The sequence below is a fragment of the Babylonia areolata genome, chromosome 22, assembly GCF_041734735.1.
Source record: "Babylonia areolata isolate BAREFJ2019XMU chromosome 22, ASM4173473v1, whole genome shotgun sequence".
Lineage (NCBI taxonomy): Eukaryota > Metazoa > Mollusca > Gastropoda > Neogastropoda > Buccinidae > Babylonia > Babylonia areolata.
This window is the reverse complement of record NC_134897.1, coordinates 546,045-569,420: the sequence shown is the minus strand read 5'-3', so window position 1 is coordinate 569,420 and position 23,376 is coordinate 546,045. Positions and strand designations below refer to the sequence as shown.

Here is a 23,376-nt window from a genome sequence, read left to right as displayed (position 1 = left end):
TGGAGGGACAGAGGGGGGTGACCCCTTGGACAGTGGTATGAGGGACAGAGGGGGGTGACCCCTTGGACATTGGACAGAGGGGGTGACCCCTTGGACAGTGGTGTGAGGGACAGAGGGGGTGACCCCTTGGACATTGGTGTAAGGGACAGAGGGGGTGACCCCTTGGACAGTGGTGTGAGGGACAGAGGGGGTGACCCCTTGGACAGTGGTGTGAGGGACAGAGGGGGTGACCCCTTGGATATTGGTGTGAGGGACAGAGGGGGTGACCCCTTGGACGGTGATGTGAGGGACAGGGTGGAGCATATAACCTGTTCGTAAGTGGTGCTATTCAGGGGGACATGTGACCAATATGCCCAGAGGATTAGAGAGACTTGGCAAAGGGCGTGCTGATCATGTCCCGACTGGAAAAGGCCGATTTCATGGACACCATGTTACACACCACCGCCGTTCTGCAGCTGAACGGAGGAAGGTGTGAGGAGACAACAGAGTCGACTGGAATCCCGTGGGGAGCGACGTCCCTGTTCTCACAGCTCACAGCACGGCCATTATCACCGGCACGCCGACACCAAGTAAGGCATCAGTTACAACTTCACTGAATTCCCTGCTTTTCGTTTTTCGCCCTTCATTGTATTCTGTTAGATTATAAAGAGAGAGAGAGAGAGAGAGACCTGGATCCCATCGACCTCAACACCACAGACCTCTGGCCGGCCCTTTGATTAGTTTCAGTTTTAAGGAGTACTGGATTTTAACTGTGCAAACTATTGCTGGAAAGCTCACTGAACGCAGATTAACCAGGGAACTCGCAAGGGTTCTTAACACAGGCTCACTCCCCCTACAGATCAAGGTGGGCACAGAGCACTGGAAAATGCGGCTACTTTCGCATAATATGTGGTAATTGAAGGATTTCGAAGTAGAAACATTAGCAGTAGCAATAGACCTGGAAGATGCTTACAATGAAGTCCGGTTTACTCACCTCATAAGACTGCTACTAAGTTGGCCATTAGCAACATGGATAGCAGCAGTTCATCAGCAAAGAACCGTCGTCGTGAGTTTGAATGTCTACATCTAGATATCTAAACTATCCATGGGACTGCCGCATGAACATCCGCTCTCTCTCTTGTCCTTCACAACGTCAATACGAAATTCATTACAAACTGCAGTACCTGTAGCTATACCGTAGAGAAAAAAGAAATTCCAATAATATTCATGTGGGCCATATTAAGTTATATATCTATAATCTCTCTCTCTCTCTCTCTGTCTCTCTCACTCTCTATCTGTGTCTCTGTCTCTGTCTGTCTGTCTCTCTCTCTCAGAGACAGAGTGGACAGTGTGTGCAGTGTGGACAGTGTGTAGTGTGGACAGTGTGTGGAGTGTGGACATTGCGAACAGTGTGTGCAGTGTGGACAGTGTGTGCAGTGTGGACAGTGTATGCAGTGTGAAGTGTGGACAGTGTATGCAGTGTGGACAGTGTGGAGTGTGGACAGTGTGTGTAGTGTGGACAGTGTGTGTAGTGTGGACAGTGTGTATATTGTGGACAGTGTGGAGTGGACAGTGTGTGCAGTGTGTATAGTGTGGACAGTGTGTGCAGTGTAGACGGATTGGACAGTGTGTACAGTGTGGACAGTGTGGACAGTGTGTGGAGTGTGGACAGTGTGGAGTGTGGACAGTGTGGACGGTGTGTGCAGTGAGTGTGTAGTGTGGACAGTGTGTATAGTGTGGACAGTGTATATAGTGTAGACAGTGTGTGCAGTGTCGACAGTGTGGACAGTGTGTATAGTGTGGACAGTGTGTGCAGTGTCGACAGTGTGGACAGTGTGTATAGTGTGGACAGTGTGTATAGTGTGGACAGTGTGTGCGATGTGTATAGTGTGGACAGTGTGTATAGTGTGGACAGTGTGTATAGTGTGGACAGTGTGTATAGTGTGGACAGTGTGTATAGTGTGGACAGTGTGTGCAGTGTGGACAGTGTGTGCGATGTGGACAGTGTGTATAGTGTGGACAGTGTGCATAGTGTGGACAGTGTGTGCGATGTGGACAGTGTGGACAGTGTGTATAGTGTGGACAGTGTGTATAGTGTGGACAGTGTGTGCGATGTGGACAGTGTGGACAGTGTGTATAGTGTGGACAGTGTGTATAGTGTGGACAGTGTCGAGTGTGGACAGTGTGTGCAGTGTGGATAGTGTGGACAGTGTGTGCGATGTGGACAGTGTGTATAGTGTGGACAGTGTGTATTGTGTGGACAGTGTCGAGTGTGGACAGTGTGTGCAGTGTGGACAGTGTCGACTGTTGACAGTGTGTATAGTGTGGACAGTGTGTTCAGTGTGGACAGTGTCGAGTGTTGACAGTGTGTTCAGTGTGGACAGTGTCGAGTGTTGACAGTGTGTGCAGTGTGGACAGTGTCGACTGTTGACAGTGTGTATAGTGTGGACAGTGTGTTCAGTGTGGACAGTGTCGAGTGTTGACAGTGTGTTCAGTGTGGACAGTGTCGAGTGTTGACAGTGTGTGCAGTGTGGACAGTGTGTATAGTGTGGACAGTGTCGAGTGTTGACAGTGTGTTCAGTGTGGACAGTGTCGAGTGTTGACAGTGTGTTCAGTGTGGACAGTGTCGAGTGTTGACAGTGTGTGCAGTGTGGACAGTGTCGAGTGTTGACAGTGTGTTCAGTGTGGACAGTGTCGAGTGTTGACAGTGTGTTCAGTGTGGACAGTGTCGAGTGTTGACAGTGTGTTCAGTGTGGACAGTGTCGAGTGTTGACAGTGTGTGCAGTGTGGACAGTGTGTATAGTGTGGACAGTGTCGAGTGTTGACAGTGTGTTCAGTGTGGACAGTGTCGAGTGTTGACAGTGTGGGCAGTGTGGACAGTGTGTATAGTGTGGACAGTGTCGAGTGTTGACAGTGTGGGCAGTGTGGACAGTGTCGAGTGTTGACAGTGTGTTCAGTGTGGACAGTGTCGAGTGTTGACAGTGTGTGCAGTGTGGACAGTGTCGACTGTTGACAGTGTGTATAGTGTGGACAGTGTCGAGTGTTGACAGTGTGTATAGTGTTGACAGTGTGTTCAGTGTGGACAGTGTCGAGTGTTGACAGTGTGTATAGTGTGGACAGTGTGTGCAGTATGGACAGTGTCGAGTGTTGACAGTGTGTGCAGTGTGGACAGTGTGTATAGTGTGGACAGTGTATGCAGTGTGGACAGTGTGGAGTGTGGACGGTGTGTGCAGTGAGTGTGGAGTTTGGACAGTGTGTATAGTGTGGTCAGTGTGTATAGTGTGGTCAGTGTGTGCAGTGTGGAGTGTGGACAGTGTGTATAGTGTTGACAGTGTGTATAGTGTAGACAGTGTGTGGAGTGTGGACAGTGTGTGCAGTGTGGACAGTGTGTGCAGTGTGGACAGTGTGTATAGTGTGGACAGTTTGTATAGTGTGGACAGTGTCTGCGATGTGGACGGTGTGTGCAGTGTGGAGTGTGGACAGTGTGTTTAGTGTGGACAGTGTGTATAGTGTGGACAGTGTCTGCAGTGTGGACAGTGTGTGGAGTGTGGACAGTGTGTATAGTGTGGACAGTGTGTGCAGTGTGGACAGTGTGTGGAGTGTGGACAGTGTGTGCAGTGTGGAGTGTGGACAGTGTGTGCAGTGTGGAGTGTGGACAGTGTGTGCAGTGTGGACAGTGTGTGCAGTGTGGACAGTGTGTACAGTGTGGACAGTGTGTATAGTGTGGACAGTGTGTGCAGTGTGGACAGTGTATGCAGTGTGGACAGTGTGTACAGTGTGGACAGTGTGGACAGTGTGTGCAGTGTGGACAGTGTGTGCAGTGTGGACAGTGTGTGCAGTGTGGACAGTGTGTGCAGGTAGGTCAGGCAGCAGGATGTTCAGGTAGGTCAGGCAGCAGGATGTTCAGGTAGGTCAGGCAGCAGGATGTGCAGGTAGGTCAGGCAGCAGGATGTGCAGGTAGGTTAGGCAGGAGGGTGAGCAGGTAGGTCAGGCAGCAGGATGTTCAGGTAGGTCAGGCAGCAGGATGTTCAGGTAGGTCAGGCAGCAGGATGTCGATGTGCAGGTAGGTCAGGCAGCAGGATGTGCAGGTAGGTCAGACAGCAGGATGTTCAGGTAGGTCAGGCAGCAGGATGTCGATGTGCAGGTAGGTCAGGCAGCAGGATGTTCAGGTAGGTCAGGCAGCAGGATGTTCAGGCAGGTCAGACAGCAGGATGTTCAGGTAGGTCAGGCAGCAGGATGTTCAGGTAGGTCAGGCAGCAGGATGTTCAGGTAGGTCAGGCAGCAGGATGTGCAGGTAGGTCAGACAGCAGGATGTTCAGGTAGGTCAGGCAGCAGGATGTTCAGGTAGGTCAGACAGCAGGATGTTCAGGTAGGTCAGACAGCAGGATGTCGATGTGCAGGTAGGTCAGGCAGCAGGATGTTCAGGTAGGTCAGACAGCAGGATGTGCAGGTAGGTCAGACAGCAGGATGTTCAGGTAGGTCAGACAGCAGGATATTCAGGTAGGTCAGGCAGCAGGATGTTCAGGTAGGTCAGGCAGCAGGATGTTCAGGTAGGTCAGGCAGCAGGATGTTCAGGTAGGTCAGACAGCAGGATATTCAGGTAGGTCAGGCAGCAGGATGTTCAGGTAAGTGAGGCAGCAGGATGTTCAGGTAGGTCAGGCAGCAGGATGTTCAGGTAGGTCAGGCAGCAGGATGTTCAGGTAGGTCAGGCAGCAGGATATTCAGGTAGGTCAGGCAGCAGGATGTTCAGGTAGGTCAGGCAGCAGGATGTTCAGGTAGGTCAGACAGCAGGATGTTCAGGTAGGTGAGGCAGCAGGATGTTCAGGTAGGTGAGGCAGCAGGATGTGCAGGTAGGTCAGGCAGCAGGATGTTCAGGTAGGTCAGACAGCAGGATGTGCAGGTAGGTCAGGCAGCAGGGTGTCGGTGTGCAGGCAGGTGAGGCAGCAGGATGTCAGGACGGGGCAACACAGACAGCTGTCTGAGGACCCTGGGCAGTGTGGGCAGGTACCAGATCCTACAGGTCCTGGTTGTGACCATTGGCAGTGTGGGAGCCTCCTACCAGCTGATGGGCAACATCTTTGTCGGTACGACTGTCTGTCTGTCTGTCTCTCTCTCTCTCTCTCTCTCTCTCTCTCTATATATATATATATATATATATATATATATATATATATATATATATATATATATATATATATATCTTTACCTCCATCTCTCTCTCCGTCTCGCCCCTCTCCCGCTCTCTCTCTCCTTACACACACACACACACACACACACACACACACAAAGAGCCTTTAAAGTTGCTATATTTATACCTTTTCATAAACATGCTGACCCAACTGAGCCCTCCAACTACAGACCAATATCTATTCTATCTACTTTATTTAAACCACTAGAGGCATAAAACCGTGAATTCTTAAATGATTCTGATAATTTTGATTTGTTTCATCCAAACTAATCGGGTTTCAGGAAACACCATTCCTGCCATACAGCTCTGACCAGTCCAGTAGACAAACGGCTTCGCAATTTGAGTGAAAACCATGTTACTGGCGTCCTTATCGTTGACCTTGTTAATGCATTTGACGTGAAAACTAAGAAATTGTGGTCTGTCTAAAAACACTTGAAATGAAATGTCATCTTTTTTTTTCTTCTTTTTTTTTGTAACAGAAAACAACTGGTATCAGTTAATAAATCAAAGTGTGTTATTTTGACTGTTAAGTGTGGTGTGTCTCAAGGCACTGATCTATGATCTATACTATTCTCAGTTTACTTTCATGATTGACCCCTGTACTAAACAGAGCTGTGTGAAACGTTTCCTTCATTCCTCCTTTCCTTCCTTCCTTCCTTGCTTCCTTCCCCCTTCTTCCCTTCCTTCCATTACGCCTTCCCTCACTCCTTCCTTCCTTCCTTCCACCCATCCTTCTTTCCTCCTTCTCTCCCTGTCACAACTCATGACAATCTCGTGTGGACTGTTTCGTGCATTACCTTCCCCATTTACCCTCTCCCATTCGAGCATTCGTTCAGTGTGTGTTAGCTCCCGGTTGTGCGTTTTTTACGTGCAATCGGGGAGTCTCGTTTGTGTGTTTGTGTCACTGCTGAACAGAGTTTAAAGTCTCTCTGTTCTGTCAGTGGCACTTCTCTAGGCTTTGCGCCCACGGCCTTCTTGGAGGAAGGTCGTGCCTGTTTGGTTCGGGGCTTTTTGTCCAGTTGGTTGGCACCTTCATGTGAGGATCGTTTTTCCTCCTGGTGGCCATGCTTCTATGTTCTGTGTGCTCCAGCTCAGAGGGAGTGCCCTGCTGGACGTGTCTTTGTTTTTTTGTTTTTTTATTTCCAGCGTCAGGGTAGTGGTACCCGGTTGGCAGGTGAGTTCACTGTTGCATTGTTGAACTTATGTTGTAGTTTGTACTTGTCAGTTGGCTGTTATAAGTGCTGTTTGTTCATTTGTCCTGTTCTGGTAAGATGCGAGATGTTTGATTTTGTTTATTGGGATTTCAGGGTTAATGCTAAAAAAGTCAGGCTTGTATTGTTTTCCTCTGCTGTGATATTTTAAACATAACTTTTAAGAAATTATGACTGTGATTTATTAGGTATGCTTATAAAATTTCAGCCACTAGAAAGGAGTTAACGTTTTCCTTTGTGAACCCCTTTCATTATCTTCACAAGGTTGAATTATCATTGATGAATAATTTCTTTTTTTCCCCCCATTTTTTCTTTCATATGTCCTATATTATCTTCCTTCAAAAAATGTGCTCAATGAGTGAAGTGCGGGGCGGTGTCAACGGAATCTCCTAGCGATATTTTAACTGCTGTTTCAGTGTGGTTAAAGCTTTTATCAGTACGTGTTGTGTGTTCATTGAGGGGGGGCAGGGGTAACCCTACCAGAAGGGTAATGAAATCTATGCAGGTTTCAGCATCCCACTTCCTGTGCCATTTGTCCTTCCACCTGTGTCGGCCGGGTAGCATTGGTGCTGCTGTTGTCTGCAGTTTTCCCCACTGCCCTCTTCTCGTCACTGTCATCATGTACCCGCTTTCATCGTGTACCCGCTTTCATCGTCGTTTTCTTCAGTCTTCGTTGTCCGCGTCATCGTTTGTTTTTTGTTTTTTTATCATCGGGTGTTGTGCAGAGTGTTTCAGGTTTTCTTTATCAACTGTCCTGAGTGCACAACATTCTTCAGACTGTTTTTTTCGCTGGACGGACGTGTCTTCAAGCTTTGTGTTTTTTTGTTGTTTTTTTGTGTGGGTTATTTACCCATTCTGTTGTCGTTTAAGTGTATCAGTTGTTGTGGCTGCGATTGTGGTTAGTCAGTTTATTTGGCAAGTTCTGTGTGTGACTGAATAAATGTAAGTAAACCATGAATTATTTTAGTCTGTGTTTGTGTTGTCTGGGTGTTAGTGCTGGGTTGGGTGGGGGTTCCTAGTCCGCTCTCTTATAGAGCGTGACACTCCCCCCTATCGTTTGTCCTTCAGTTCCTTCAGTCGATCGTTCATTCGAGTCAATGGACTTACTTGTAATGAAATGTATTTTGATACGTTTTCAGTCAGTTGGTTAGTCAGTTGCTTAGTTAGCATCCAATTGGTTAAATCAGTCCAGTACTATGCCATCACCCTAGTGAGTGAGTGAGTTTGACAGTTTGTTTGCAGTCAGTTGGTTTAAAGCTAACGCTAAAGGACTGTGTCTATCTGCCAACACTATGACATCCACCCATTATCTTCACCCAGGTCGCCACTTCACACGTCATCATTGCTCTCGTCCCGACAACGACACCATGACGTCAGAAGGGTTTCCTGACATCGACTGGAATTCTAGTGACGTCACGTACGGCCAGTGTCAAATTGTCGTCTCCTCAACTAATGGGTCTGAAAAAGATCGCGTGTTCCCCTGCCTGTTTGGTTACAGCTACGACTTCGACAAACGGCTGTCCTTTAGGACGGAGGTGAGTGTTGGGCCTGTTCACATTCAAAGGACAGTTTGTCATGCAGTGCTTCCGTTTGGCATGATGTGTTACAGTTTAGCATGGACTGCTACGGTTTGGCATTGGGTGCTACAGTTTGGCATGGGGTGCTAGTATGGAGTGCTACGATTTGGCATGGTGTGTTACAGTTTGGCATCAAGTGCTACGGTTTGGCATGGTGTGTTACAGTTTGGCATGGGGTGCTAGAGTTTGGCATGGATTATTACGGTTTGGCATGGTGTTACATTTTGGCATGAAGTGCTACGGTTTGGCATGGGGTGTTACAGGGTGACCTGGTGTGTTAGACTTTGACCAAGTGTGTTACAGATTGACCAGGTGTGTCAGACTTTGACCAAGTGTGTCAGATGTTGACCAAGTGTGTGAGATGTAGACCAAGTGTGTCAGATGTAGACCAAGTGTGTCAGACTTCGACCAAGTGTGTCAGATGTAGACCAAGTGTGTCAGATGTAGACCAAGTGTGTCAGACGTTGACCAATTGTCAGATGTTGACCAAGTGTGTCAGATGTAGACCAAGTGTGTCAGACGTAGACCAGGTGTGTCAGACTTTGACCAAGTGTGTCAGATGTTGACCAAGTGTGTGAGATGTAGACCAAGTGTGTCAGATGTAGACCAAGTGTGTCAGACGTAGACCAAGTGTCAGACTTCGACCAAGTGTGTCAGACTTCGACCAAGTGTGTCAGATGTAGACCAAGTGTGTCAGATGTAGACCAAGTGTGTCAGACGTTGACCAAGTGTGTCAGACGTTGACCAAGTGTGTTTGGCACGGTGTGTTGCCGTCAGACCAAATGTGTTAGTTTGCTTTAGTGTGCTGGGTTACAGTTTGTTACAGTGTTGCACTGTTTTACAATGTAATCTGGTGTGTTACTGTGTGACATGGTGTACTATATTTTGGCCAGGAGTGTTACTGTTTGACCTGGTGTGCTACAGTTTGGAACTGTGTTTTACAGTGCGAACTAGTGTGTTAGAGTCGGACCTGTTACATTACACCTTGATTTGGTGTTTTACAGTTTGACACGGCGTGTTGCAATGTGTTCCAGTTTAACTTGGTGTGCAACAATTTTGCACGGTGTTTTACAGTTTGTTACAGTTTGAACTTTTGACATGGTGCGTTACATTTTCATGTGGTGTGTTACGGTGTGACCTTGTGTGTTGTGGTGAAACCTGGGGTGATCACTATTCGACCTGGTGCGTGACAGTTTAGCACTGTGTGATACAGTTTGACACACTGCGTTTCAGTTGGACCTGTTGTGTATACAGTTCGGCCTGTCACGTTACAGTTTGTCATCTGCATCACAGTTCGGCACGTTGGGTTAGAGTTTTACCGGGTGTGTTACATTTTGGCATTTTGAGGTACAGTTTAACCAGATGAGTTACGGTTCGGTATGTTGTGTTACAGTTCGGTATGTTGTGTTACAGTTTGGTAGGGTGTGTCATAGTTCGGTATGTTGTGTTACAATTTGGTAGGGTGTGTCATTGTTGGGCATGTTTTGTTACAATTTGGTAGGGTGTGTCATAGTTCGGCATGTTTTGTTACAATTTGGTAGGGTGTGTCATAGTTCGGCATGTTTTGTTACAATTTGGTAGGGTGTGTCATAGTTCGGCATGTTTTGTTACAATTTGGTAGGGTGTGTCATAGTTCAGCATGTTTTGATACAATTTGGTAGGGTGTGTCATAGTTCGGCATGTTTTGTTACAATTTGGTAGGGTGTGTCATTGTTAGGCATATTTTGTTACAATTTGGTAGGGTGTGTCATAGTTCGGCATGTTTTGATACAATTTGGTAGGGTGTGTCATTGTTAGGCATATTTTGTTACAATTTGGTAGTGTGTGTCATAGTTCGGCATGTTTTGTTAAAATTTGGTAGGGTGTGTCATAGTTCGGCATGTTTTGTTACAGTTTAGTAGGGTGTGTCATAGTTCGGCATGTTTTGTTAGAATTTGGTAGGGTGTGTCATTGTTCGGCATGTTTTGTTACAATTTGGTAGGGTGTGTCATAGTTCGGCATGTTTTGTTACAGTTTGGTAGGGTGTGTCATAGTTCGGTATGTTTTGTTAAAATTTGGTAGGGTGTGTCATTGTTCGGCATGTTTTGTTACAATTTGGTAGGGTGTGTCATAGTTCGGCATGTTTTGTTACAATTTGGTAGGGTGTGTCATAGTTCGGCATGTTTTGTTACAATTTGGTAGGGTGTGTCATTGTTCGGCATGTTTTGTTAAAATTTGGTAGGGTGTGTCATTGTTCGGCATGTTTTGTTACAATTTGGTAGGGTGTGTCATAGTTCGGCATGTTTTGTTACAATTTGGTAGGGTGTGTCATAGTTCGGAATGTTTTGTTACAATTTGGTAGGGTGTGTCATAGTTCGGCATGTTGTGTTACAATTTGGTAGGGTGTGTCATTGTTCGGCATGTTTTGTTACAGTTTGGTAGGGTGTGTCATTGTTAGGCATGTTTTGATACAATTTGGTAGGGTGTGTCATAGTTCGGCATGTTTTGTTACAATTTGGTAGGGTGTGTCATAGTTCGGACTGTTTTGTTACAATTTGGTAGGGTGTGTCATAGTTCGGAATGTTTTGTTACAATTTGGTAGGGTGTGTCATAGTTCGGCATGTTTTGTTACAATTTGGTAGGGTGTGTCATAGTTCGGAATGTTTTGTTACAATTTGGTAGGGTGTGTCATAGTTCGGCATGTTTTGTTACAATTTGGTAGGGTGTGTCATAGTTCGGCATGTTTTGTTACAATTTTTGGTTAAGTTGGTGTGTTCATATTCGCGTGTGTTACAATTTGTATGATGGTTCAGTTGTCGGGTCAGTTTTGATCTTTGGTAGGGTGTGGTCAAGTCTGGTGTTTGGTACAATGGTGGTGTGTGTTCCATAGCTGTCGCAGTCTGTCACCATCTTGGGTCAGGGTGTCTCTCTCCCCTTAGGCTCAAATTTTGTTACAATTGGTAGAGGTGTGTCATCTAGTTTCGCGGCATGTCTCCTTCCCAATTTCTTAGGTGTGTCAGTAGTTTCAATGTTGTACAATATGGTAGGTGTCCTCATAGTGTCGGCAGGTCGTTTTGCTTCAGACATGTTTTTACCAATTGCTGTAGGGTCTCCTTCTAGTGTTCAGAAGGTTTAGTCTCCTTCCCTCAGGCTGTGACATAGTTCCCTGTTGTGTTAACAGGTAGGCTTGTCATAGTTCAGGCATGTATTCTCTACATTTGTAGGGGTGTCCATAGTTCGATGTGTTAACATAGTTTCGTAGTGTGTCACAGTTCGTGCCCTCCCTTTATGTTCAATTGGTAGTTCCTAGTGTTCAGCATGTCGTTACCATTCGTAGGGGGTGTCATGCGGCAGTTTTGTACAATTGTAGAGGTCGTCATCCTTCCAGTGTGTGGGTCATTTGCCTAGTGCTGTCATGACGGCAGTTTTCGTTCATGTTGTCAGAGGTGTCTTAGGGTTCGCAGTGTTTCCTCAATTGTTAGGGGTGTCCTTTCGCCATGTCTGTCAATGGTCAGTTCGTGTGTCATAGTTCAGGCAGTTTTCCTTACATTCTCAGTGGTGTACAGGTTAGCCATTCTCTCAATTGGTAGGTGTCATGTCCTCCCTCCTCTACATTGCTGTAGGGTCTAGTTCCTTGTTTGTTACAATGGTAGGTCTCCTCATGCTGTCAGACATGTCAGTTCCATCTTGCTAGGTGCTGTCAGGTAGTCCCATCCTCTCAGTGTGTCATGACAAGGTCAGTCCCTCTTCCCTCCTTTTGCTGTCAACAGGTCAGTTCCTCATCCATCCCTGTTGTTGTCAACATATTCTCCTTAGTGCTGTGACAGTGTCTTTAGTGCTTGTATGGTTACAGTTTTCAGGCTGTAGTCATAGTTCCCGCTCAGTGCTGTCTAAAAGTCGTCTCTCAGTGCTGTGTCATAGTCCCATTTTGCTGTCAGTAGTAGTCCTCCGTGTGTCAAAAGTTCCATGTTTTGTCATGTTGTAGGGTCGTCTCCTCCTCAGTGGCATGGTTGTTCTCATGTGTAGGGTGTTCCTCTAGTTCGCATGTTGGGTCGTACCTCCCATTCCTAGTGTCTGTCAGTCATGTTCTGCTTCATTTGTAGGAAGGGTCAGTCCTTCCGCAGTTGTGTCAGGATCAGGTAGTGTCCCTATGTGTCGACAGGTTTATTTACATGGTCAGGGTGGTCATCCGCAGTTGTGTCAACAGGTCAGGGTTCGCTCATGTCAGACATGTTTCTCTCAGTTTCTGTCAGGGGGTCATGTTCATCCTGTGTTAGACAGTTTCCTCAGTGTGTCAGTAGTTCCCCCCTGTCTTGTCAGTTTGAAGGTCGTCCCCTCCTAGTGTGTCGACAGTCAGTTCCCCTTCAGTGTGTCAGGGTGTGTCATATTCCCCCATGTTGTTGTCAGACAGGTCATCCTTAGTGTGTCAAGGTCGTTCCTGTGTGTCAGAGGTCAGTCTCCTCCCTCATGCTGTCGGCAGGTCAGTTTCCGTCAGGGGGTGTCCATCAGTTCCGCATGTTGTTACAGGTCAGTCTCCTCCTTAGGTGTGTCAGCAGGGTTTCCGCATGTTGTGTCAGTTTCCGCTAGTGTGTCACAGTAGTTCCGTCATGCTTGGTACAGTTTCCTTAGTGTGTGCATAGTCCTCGCCATCTTTGCGTTACACAGTCCACCCTCAGTGTTCACAGACAGTCCCTTATTACGACGAGTCCTTCAGTTGCTGTCACAGGTCAGATTCCCCCCCCTCGTGTGTGAGTCAGTCCTTGTTTTGTACACAGTTGCAGTCTCCTCACGTTCGAACGTCAGTCCTCCGTCCTGGTGCTGTTCGGTCATGTCCTCCTCCCATGTTCGACGAAGGTCAGTTTTACTCCCTCTGTGTCAGGAAGGTGCCATCCCGTTCCCTCAGGCTGTCAGACAGGTCAGTTCCACCAGGTGTGGGTCGTCTCCCGCTCTCGCTCACGTAGTCCTCCCTCCCAGTTGCTGTCGAAAGGTCAGCCTATGTTAGACGGTCAGTCCTCCTCTCCCAGTGCGTAACAGGTCGCCGTCTCCCCCCTCATGTGCAGCAGTCGTCCACCAGACCTCAGTGTGTCAACAGGGTCAGTCCCCCCTCGGCTGTATGACGATACACATCCCCTCTCCTCAGTGCTCAACAGTAGTACATCCACTCACCTAGTGCTGTCAGACAGTGGTACCTTCATGCTTTTCTCTGACTTATACGTGTGATGTGGCTCTTTGAGCAGTGAAAGTTGGTCGAATCGCAGTGGAGTCTGAGAAAGTGAGGTACTGAATAGAAACGTTTACATTGTGATAAGTGTGTGGACGTTTATATGACAGTACGGAACGGTATGTTGTACAGTCGGCCCTGATGCTGGTCGGTGTGTTAACAGTGGGGGGTGCGTCAAGTTATTCTACCGCGTTTTTCACATATTTGAACTGATAGTTACAATTTGGTACTGGATGTAGTTCACCATTTGACCCTGGTGTTGCTCAGCACACAAGTTACTGGGTGACTGGTGCACATGGATAGCAAGGACTGGGGCTGTCTGTTCTCCATGCCAGTACAGACTAGGTCACCTCCCTAGCCCCTCGTGTGCTGTCACATTCACCCTACTGTGACGTACCTTTCACCCTCCAGTAGACTGTAGACGGTCTGTTCCCTCCCCTAGCTCGTGACTGCTGTTCATGAACAGGTTCAGTTCCCATGCACCTCAGTAGCTGTAGACTGTACTGTTCCCATCCACCCAGTTGATACAGAGGTTTAGTTCCCATCACTACAGTAGCTGTGACAGGGACTGTTCCCTCCCACAGTAGCTGTGACGAGTCATCCCATCCACCACTAGTCGTGCTGTCAACTGGTTCAGTCCCTCACCCTAGTACTCTCGCCCTAGCAGTGCTGTAGACAGTCAGTTCCCATCTCACATCAGTGCTGTAACAGGTCGTCCCTCCCTCCCATAGTGCTGTCAGACAGGTCTACCCTCCACACAGTGCTGTACGTGACTGTCAGTCCCCATCCCCTCAGTAGCTGTGACAGTAGTCCCCCCTCCCTTACTCAGTACTGTCCATGCAACGAGGTCAGTACTCCCCATCCAGTAGTACTGTGACATGGTCAGTCCCTCCCGTCCACTGTGCTGTACTGCATCACCATCCTCCACGTCAGTCTGTCAGACGGTACAGTTCCCTCCCATCTGTGACTGTAGACTGTTCACCTGCACACGTATACTAGTGCTGTCAAGACAGGTACAGTACTACCTTCCCTCCCACTAGTTGGACTGTCAGTTACATGCACACAGTAGCACTGTCCTGTGTTAGACAGTGTCAGTGACCTGTCCCTGCACCTACAGTGTCTGTCAGACGTCGTCCCCTCCCTCAGTGTTGTCCACAACAGAGTAGACGTACTTCCCCTACCCACAGTGACTGTCTGACAGGTTCACCCTGCCCTACCCTCTGTGCTGTCAGACAGTGTACTGTCACTGTTCCCTGCACACCACTAGATGCTGTCAACATGTCCAGTCCCTTGCGTACTTCACCATCCACCAGTGCCTGTCAGACTGTTGTTCACCCTGCCACCAGTGAATGTCGACTGTCTGTCCCTCCCCGTAATGTGCTGTCATGTCACCAGTCACCACTACCTCTGTACTTCCCATCCACACAGGTCTGTGACTGGTCAGTTCCCTCCTCACCGTAGTACTGTGAATTAGTCGTCCCTCGCCATCAGTGTCTGTAATGACAGGTCTGTCCCCTCCACTCTTAACCTACCTCCATGCTGTACAGTGAAGTCGTCCCATGCACCGTCACCTAGTGCTGTCAGACAGTGTACAGTCCACGTCACCTCACCATATACTGTGATGCAGCTGTCTGTCCCCTGCCACAGTGCTGATCAGACTGTTCATGCCCCAGCCAAATCCCCGTTATTGGTGTGCAATGACAGGGTTACAGGGATCCTGTGCCTTGCTTGACTGTGCATGTAGAAGCTACGAGTAGTCCCTATATCCCTAGTGCTGAATCTCAGAAACTATCGGTTTTCCCACAACACCCGTATCTGTCAAATCAGCTCAGTGAAACCTCCCTTCCCTGACAAGTAGACTGACAGAACTGGTAACGATCCCATACAACTTTAGACAAGTAGGGTGTTCAACAGGTAAATTGCATGCCCCTGCCTCGTCCTGGACAACAGATCACCAGACTCCTCCCCAGTATGGCTTGTCAGACAGTCAGTCCCTATTCTTTTGCTTCCACCTCAGGCTGTCAGACAGCTTCCTTCCCTTCCACACAATCGTGCTGTCAGAAAGGGCAGTCCCCTCCCCTCAGTGCTGTCAGACAGGTCAGTCCCCCCTCCCCTCCCCTCAGTGCTGTCAGACAGGTCAGTCCCTCCCCTCCCCTCAGTGCTGTCAGACAGGTCAGTCCCTCCCCTCCCCTCAGTGCTGTCAGACAGGTCAGTCCCTCCCCTCCCCTCCCCTCAGTGCTGTCAGACAGGTCAGTCCCCTCCCCTCCCCTCAGTGCTGTCAGACAGGTCAGTCCCCTCCCCCCCTCAGTGCTGTCAGACAGGTCAGTCCTCCCCTCCCCTCAGTGCTGTCAGACAGGTCAGTCCCCTCCCCTCAGTGCTGTCAGACAGGTCAGTCCCCTCCCCTCCCCTCAGTGCTGTCAGACAGGTCAGTCCCTCCCCTCCCCTCAGTGCTGTCAGACAGGTCAGTCCCCCCTCCCCTCAGTGCTGTCAGACAGGTCAGTCCCTCCCTCCCCTCAGTGCTGTCAGACAGGTCAGTCCCTCCCCTCCCCTCAGTGCTGTCAGACAGGTCAGTCCCCTCCCCTCCCCTCAGTGCTGTCAGACAGGTCAGTCCCCTCCCCTCCCCTCAGTGCTGTCAGACAGGTCAGTCCCCTCCCCTCCCCTCAGTGCTGTCAGACAGGTCAGTCCCTCCCCTCCCCTCAGTGCTGTCAGACAGGTCAGTCCCCTCCCCTCCCCTCAGTGCTGTCAGACAGGTCAGTCCCTCCCTCCCCTCAGTGCTGTCAGACAGGTCAGTCCCCCCTCCCCTCCCCTCAGTGCTGTCAGACAGGTCAGTCCCCTCCCCTCCCCTCCCCTCAGTGCTGTCAGACAGGTCAGTCCCCTCCCCTCAGTGCTGTCAGACAGGTCAGTCCCTCCCCTCCCCTCAGTGCTGTCAGACAGGTCAGTCCCCTCCCCTCCCCTCCCCTCAGTGCTGTCAGACAGGTCAGTCCCCTCCCCTCCCCTCAGTGCTGTCAGACAGGTCAGTCCCTTCCCCTCCCCTCAGTGCTTTTCTCTATCTATCTGACTTATGTGTGATCTGTGGCTCTTTGAGTGCAAGTGAACAGCTGGGGTCGAATGCTGCCTATAGTGGAGGTGGGAGAGACGTTCTGAAGTAGAGACACCAGGTTACATTACCGTCAGCATTAAGTGCCTGCATGACGTCATTACTATTGCAGGTACGGGAGGAAGCCGGTGTTGGTGGCGTCACAGCTGGCCCTGATGACGCTGGGTCTGGCTGCTGGCTTCGTGCCCAACTACGCTGGGCTGGCTGCGCTCAAGTTCATCATCGGCGTTTTTCAGCAGGTGAGTATTGACCTTCCTAACTGCCCTCAGTCCAGTTAACAATTCCCACAGTAGCACTGTGACTGTACTGTTCACCATGCACACAGTAGTACTGTGACTGTACTGTTCACCATGCACACAGTAGTACTGTGAATGTACTGTTCACCATGCACACAGTAGCACTGTGACTGTACTGTTCACCATGCACACAGTAGTACTGTGACTGTACTGTTCACCATGCACACAGTAGTACTGTGACTGTACTGTTCACCATGCACACAGTAGTACTGTGACTGTACTGTTCACCATGCACACAGTAGCACTGTGACTGTACTGTTCACCATGCACACAGTAGCACTGTGACTGTACTGCTCACCATGCACACAGTAGTACTGTGACTGTACTGTTCACCATGCACACAGTAGCTCTGTGACTGTACTGCTCATCATGCACACAGTAGTACTGTGACTGTACTGTTCACCATGCACACAGTAGTACTGTGACTGTACTGTTCATCATGCACACAGTAGTACTGTGACTGTACTGCTCACCATGCACACAGTAGCACTGTGACTGTACTGCTCATCATGCACACAGTAGTACTGTGACTGTACTGTTCACCATGCACACAGTAGTACTGACTGTACTGTTCACCATGCACACAGTAGTACTGTGACTGTACTGTTCACCATGCACACAGTAGTACTGTGACTGTACTGTTCACCATGCACACAGTAGTACTGTGACTGTACTGTTCACCATGCACACAGTAGCACTGTGACTGTACTGTTCACCATGCACACAGTAGTACTGTGACTGTACTGTTCACCATGCACACAGTAGTACTGTGACTGTACTGTTCACCATGCACACAGTAGCACTGTGACTGTACTGTTCACCATGCACACAGTAGCACTGTGACTGTACTGTTCACCATGCACACAGTAGTACTGTGACTGTACTGTTCACCATGCACACAGTAGCACTGTGACTGTACTGTTCACCATGCACACAGTAGTACTGTGACTGTACTGTTCACCATGCACACAGTAGTACTGTGACTGTACTGTTCACCATGCACACAGTAGTACTGTGACTGTACTGTTCACCATGCACACAGTAGTACTGTGACTGTACTGTTCACCATGCACACAGTAGTACTGTGACTGTACTGTTCACCATGCACACAGTAGTACTGTGACTGTACTGTTCACCATGCACAGTAGCACTGTGACTGTACTGTTCACCATGCACACAGTAGTACTGTGACTGTACTGTTCACCATGCACACAGTAGCACTCTGACTGTACTGTTCACCATGCACACAGTAGTACTGCGACTGTACTGTTCACCATGCACACAGTAGTACTGTGACTGTACTGTTCACCATGCACACAGTAGTACTGACTGTACTGTTCACCATGCACACAGTAGCACTCTGACTGTACTGTTCACCATGCACACAGTAGTACTGACTGTACTGTTCACCATGCACACAGTAGCACTCTGACTGTACTGTTCACCATGCACACAGTAGCACTATGACTGTACTGTTCACCATGCACACAGTAGTACTGACTGTACTGTTCACCATGCACACAGTAGCACTGTGACTGTACTGTTCACCATGCACACAGTAGTACTGTGACTGTACTGTTCACCATGCACACAGTAGTACTGTGACTGTACTGTTCACCATGCACACAGTAGTACTGTGACTGTACTGTTCACCATGCACACAGTAGCACTGACTGTACTGTTCACCATGCACACAGTAGCACTGTGACTGTACTGTTCACCATGCACACAGTAGCACTGTGACTGTACTGTTCACCATGCACACAGTAGCACTATGACTGTACTGTTCACCATGCACACAGTAGCACTGTGACTGTACTGTTCACCATGCACACAGTAGTACTGTGACTGTACTGTTCACCATGCACACAGTAGTACTGTGAATGTACTGTTCACCATGCACACAGTAGTACTGTGAATGCCAGCTGTACTGTTCACCATGCACACAGACCAAAAATTCGGACGGAACCAGTTATTAAGAAGAGTGAAAGTGAACGCCTGAGAGTGTGAATGAACTGAAAGGTTGTTATGATTGCACTGAGTGGAATGTATTGCTTGAATCATGTGACAGTGTGGATGAAGCTACTGATGTTATGTCATCGTATATATCATTTTGTGAAGACATGATAATTCCTCAGAAACTATCGGGATTTTTTTCCGAACAAGCAGCCCTGGGTATCAAAATGTCTTTAAAATCACTCAATGAAATGAAAATAGCTTTTCAGAGCGGCGATGGAATTCAACGTAAGAATGAACAAAAGAAACTGACAAAAGAAATAAACGAATCAATGAAACTATATAAAGAAAAAGTTGAAGGTTGTTTCCAAAACGGTAATATTGCAGATGCCCGGAAAGTGCTGAAACTACTTCCTGGACAACACACATCACCAGACTTTCCACCATGTATGGCATTTGAGGAACATGATTTCTCAGAAAAACTGAATAGTCACGCTATTTATTTTGAGCAAGTTAAAACAAATTTCCTCCTGGTGTAAAGAAACCTTCCTTGATCTCTATGTCCAGAAAACAAACGAAATGATAATTGATTTCAGAAAAAGGCTCCCTAGTCCCTGACCTGTTTATTAATGGTATAAAGGCTGAAATAACGCATGAATACAAATACCTAGGACTATCCTTGATCATGAGCTGAATTTTACTTCAAATACAAATTTTATTTGCAAAACGTGCCAGTCTCGCATCTATTGTTAAAAGAAACTCAGAAACAATTCAAAAGTACTTGAAGGATTTTATAGCTGCTTTATCGAATCTGTTTTAACTCACCCAGTACGGCCAGTCCTCTCTTCTCCTCTACGCAGACCCCTCGGATGTCCAGTGGGTGTCTGAATGACCCAACCTTTAGCTTCCGTCGTCAGAATTGTGGTATTCTTTGTCAACATTCACCTCTTCAGTATAAGAGCCTTCCGCTTGCAATATTTTGATGGTGGTAATTGGGGTGAAACGCTGTTAACGTCGTCTCTTTCGCCGTTCGTATGGAGAGAGTTAACATTTTCTTGTATATGATCGTATAGAGGTCTCGCTGTGAAGAATAAGATTATGCTAAACAAGATTGTGGATGTGTGCAGTAAGGTTGTGGGTGTGAGACAGGACAGTGTGTGTGATTTGTACAATGTCAGAGTTCGACAGAAAGCCACATGCATTTCAAACGACAACGGCCATACGCTGGCAAATGATTATCAGTTCTTATCTTCAGGCAAACGTTTCCATATTCCGAAATTTAAAACAAACAGAACCAAATACAATTCCAATGTCAGTCCAGCTATCAAATAACAGTAATTGATAATTAAATGCATTACTGAAAATGAATGCCAGAGTGTATGTGCATGGAATATGACATCTTAGCTCAAAGTACTGTAAATTGCATACTGCTATGTCTATGTCAACTTTTAACATACTATTATGCCTATCCTTTAACTGACTGTTATTGCATGTGTATGGCTGTGACAGTGTATACATGATTTACTCTAAATTACTTTTTCAGGGTTTCTGTTGTTGTCTTCTGTTATTATTGATTGTAATGATGGTTTGCCCTAGGTTTACATCTTAATGATATGGTTTGTCTATATACATGCCGAATGACTGTGGTTTTCTTGTATTGTTTTTTTCTGTTTTACACCACACTTGAATTTCTCTTGTTGAGATAATAAAGTATTCTGTACTCTGTATTTTGTATTGTAGCTTTATTTGTAGGCCAGAGAGCACTGCTGTACGTTATACTTGTAGCTTTGTTTGTAAGCTAGATGGGGCATTGCAGTAAGATGGGACCATGTCCGGCAGTAAGGTGGAACAGTGTCCGGCAGTAAGATGGAACAGTGTCCGGCAGTAAGATGGAACAGTGTCCGGCAGTAAGATGGAACAGTGTTAGGCAGTAAGATGGAACAGTGTTAGGCAGTAAGATGGAACAGTGTTAGGCAGTAAGATGGAACAGTGTTAGGCAGTAAGATGGAACAATGTTAGGCAGTAAGATGGAACAGTGTTAGGCAGTAAGATGGGGTGTAGCATGCACTAAGATGGGGCAGACGGTAAGACGGAACAGATGCAACATTGTCCGGCAGTAAGACGGGACAGATGGAACAGCGTCAAACAGTAAGATGGAGCAGTCAGGCAGTAAGATGGGATGTGGTATGCATTAAGATGGGGGAACAGTGTCCGATAGTAAGGTGGAACAGTGTCCGACAGTAAGGTGGAACAGTGTCCGACAGTAAGATGGAACAGTGTCCGACATTAAGATGCAATGGTATCAAGCAGTAAGATGGAGCAGTGTCAGTCAGTAAGATGGAACAGTGTCAGACAGTAAGATGCAATGGTATCAAGCAGTAAGATGGAGCAATGTCAGTCAGTAAGATGGAACAGTTTCAGACAGTAAGATGGAACAGTTTCAGACAGTAAGATGGAACAGTGTCAGGCAGTAAGATGGAACAGTGTCAGGCAGTAAGATGGAACAGTGTCCGACAGTAAGATGGAACAGTGTCAGTCAGTAATATGGAACAGTGTCCAACAGTAAGATGGAACAGTGTCCGACAATAAGATGGGATGCGGTATGCATCAAGATGGAACAGTGTCCGACAGAAAGATGTAGCAGAGGCAGGCAGTAAGTTGAAGCAGTGTTAGGCAGTATGAAGGGAAGAAGGCACGCATCAATATGACAAAGCGTCCGGCAGTGTCAACAATAAGATGGAACAGTGTCAGGCAGTAAGATGGAACAGTGTCCAACAGTAAGATGGAAAAGTGTCCGACAGTAAGATGGAACAGTGTATGAACACTAAACACTGAACACTTTAATGTCAATAGCTTTACAGCCCTAATGACATGGGGGTTCATAATACAAATAACATGAATCAATAGTAATAATATGGAACAGTGTATGACCGAGACAGTAAGACGGGACAGTGTCAGACAGTAAGACGGGACAGTGTCAGACAGTAAGACGGGACATCGTCAGGCAGTAAGATGGATCAATGTCAGACAGTAAGATGGAAGATTGTCAGACATTAAGACTGGACAGTGTCAAGCAGTAAGATGAGACAATGTCAAGCAGTAAGACAGGGCAGTATTAGTAAGATGGAACAGTGTCAGACAGTAAGATAGAACAGTACTAGACAGTAAGACGGGACACTCTCAAAAGAAAGACGGGACAGTGTTAGTAAGATGGAAGAGTGTCAGACAGTAAGATGGAACAGTGCTAGACTGTAAGACGGGACCCTGTCAGACAGTAAGATAGGGTGTGGCGTGCAGTAAGACGAACCAATGTCTGGCAGTAAGATGGAACAATGTCAGACAGTCAGAGTGGGTGTGGCATGCAGTAAGATGGAGTAATGTCAGCCAGTGAGATGGAACGATGTCAGACAGTAAGATGGGGTGTGACATGTAAGACGGAACAGTGTCAGACAATTAGATGGGGTGTGGCATGCAGTAAGGTGGAGCAATGTCCGGCAGTAAGATGGAACAATGTCAGTCAGATGGGGTGTGGCATTGGGTGTGGCATGCAGTAAGATGGAACAGTGTCAGACAGTCAGATGAAACAATGTCAGACAGTAAGTCGGAACAATTTCAGTCAGATGGAACAGTGTCAGATAGTCACATGGAACAGTGTCAGTCAGATGGCGTGTGGCATGCAGTAAGATGGAACAGTGTCAGACAGTAAGATGGAACAATGTCAGACAGTAAGATGGAAAAATGTCAGTCAGATGGGGTGTGGCATGCAGTAAGATGGAACAGTGTCAGTCAGATGGAACAGTGTCAGTCAGATGGGTGTGGCATGCAGTAAGATGGAACAATGTCAGTCAGTCAGATGGGGTGTGGCATGCAGTAAGATGGAACAGTGTCAGTCAGATGGGGTGTGGCATGCAGTAAGATGGAACAATGTCAGTCAGATGGGGTGTGGCATGCAGTAAGATGGAACAATGTCAGTCAGATGGAACAATGTCAGTCAGATGGGGTGTGGCATGCAGTCAGATGGAACAGTGTCAGTCAGATGGAACAGTGTCAGTCAGATGGAACAGTGTCAGTCAGTTGGGGTGTGGCATGCAGTAAGATGGAACAATGTCAGACAGTAAGATGGAACAATGTCAGACAGTAAGATGGGAAAATGTCAGACAGTCAGATGGGGTGTGGCATGCAGTAAGATGGAACAATGTCAGTCAGATGGGGTGTGGCATGCAGTAAGATGGAACAATGTCAAACAGTCAGATGGGGTGTGGCATGCAGTAAGATGGAACAATGTCAGTCAGATGGGGTGTGGCATGCAGTAAGATGGAACAGTGTCAGTCAGATGGGGTGTGGCATGCAGTAAGATGGAACAATGTCATTCAGATGGGGTGTGGCATGCAGTAAGATGGAACAGTGTCAGTCAGATGGAACAATGTCAGTCAGATGGAACAATGTCAGACAGTCAGATGGAACAGTGTCAGACAGTCAGATGGAACAGTGTCAGACAGTCAGATGGGGTGAGGCATGCAGTAAGATGGAACAGTGTCAGTCAGATGGAACAGTGTCAGATGGAACAGTGTCAGTCAGATGGAACAGTGTCAGACAATCAGATGGGGTGAGGCATGCAGTAAGATGGAACAGTGTCAATCAGATGGGGTGAGGCATGCAGTAAGATGGAACAGTGTCAAACAGTCAGATGGGGTGTGGCATGCAGTAAGATGGAACAATGTCAGTCAGATGGAGTGTGGCATGCAGTAAGATGGAACAGTGTCAGTCAGATGGAACAGTGTTAGACAGTCAGATGGGGTGTGGCATGCAGTAAAATGGAACAGTGTCAATCAGATGGGGTGTGGCATGCAGTAAGATGGAACAATGTCAGTC

General features: G+C 47.5%; 1 protein-coding gene across 1 annotated transcript in view; it reads left to right on the top strand.

Annotated features, from left to right (window-relative positions):
• The first annotated feature begins 312 nt into the window (after window positions 1–312).
• Window positions 313–23,376, top strand: part of LOC143297475 (organic cation transporter-like protein) — a 44,140-nt gene continuing 21,076 nt past the window's right edge. The window contains exons 1-11 of the mRNA XM_076609871.1: window positions 313–569; window positions 4,896–5,063; window positions 7,699–7,913; window positions 8,259–8,291; window positions 9,189–9,256; window positions 12,097–12,141; window positions 12,342–12,385; window positions 12,838–12,921; window positions 13,172–13,211; window positions 14,783–14,845; window positions 16,365–16,491. Of these exons, the coding sequence (XP_076465986.1) occupies window positions 4,928–5,063; window positions 7,699–7,913; window positions 8,259–8,291; window positions 9,189–9,256; window positions 12,097–12,141; window positions 12,342–12,385; window positions 12,838–12,921; window positions 13,172–13,211; window positions 14,783–14,845; window positions 16,365–16,491 (855 nt within the window). The 5' untranslated portion in view covers window positions 313–569; window positions 4,896–4,927. The remainder of the gene's footprint in view (window positions 570–4,895; window positions 5,064–7,698; window positions 7,914–8,258; window positions 8,292–9,188; window positions 9,257–12,096; window positions 12,142–12,341; window positions 12,386–12,837; window positions 12,922–13,171; window positions 13,212–14,782; window positions 14,846–16,364; window positions 16,492–23,376) is intronic.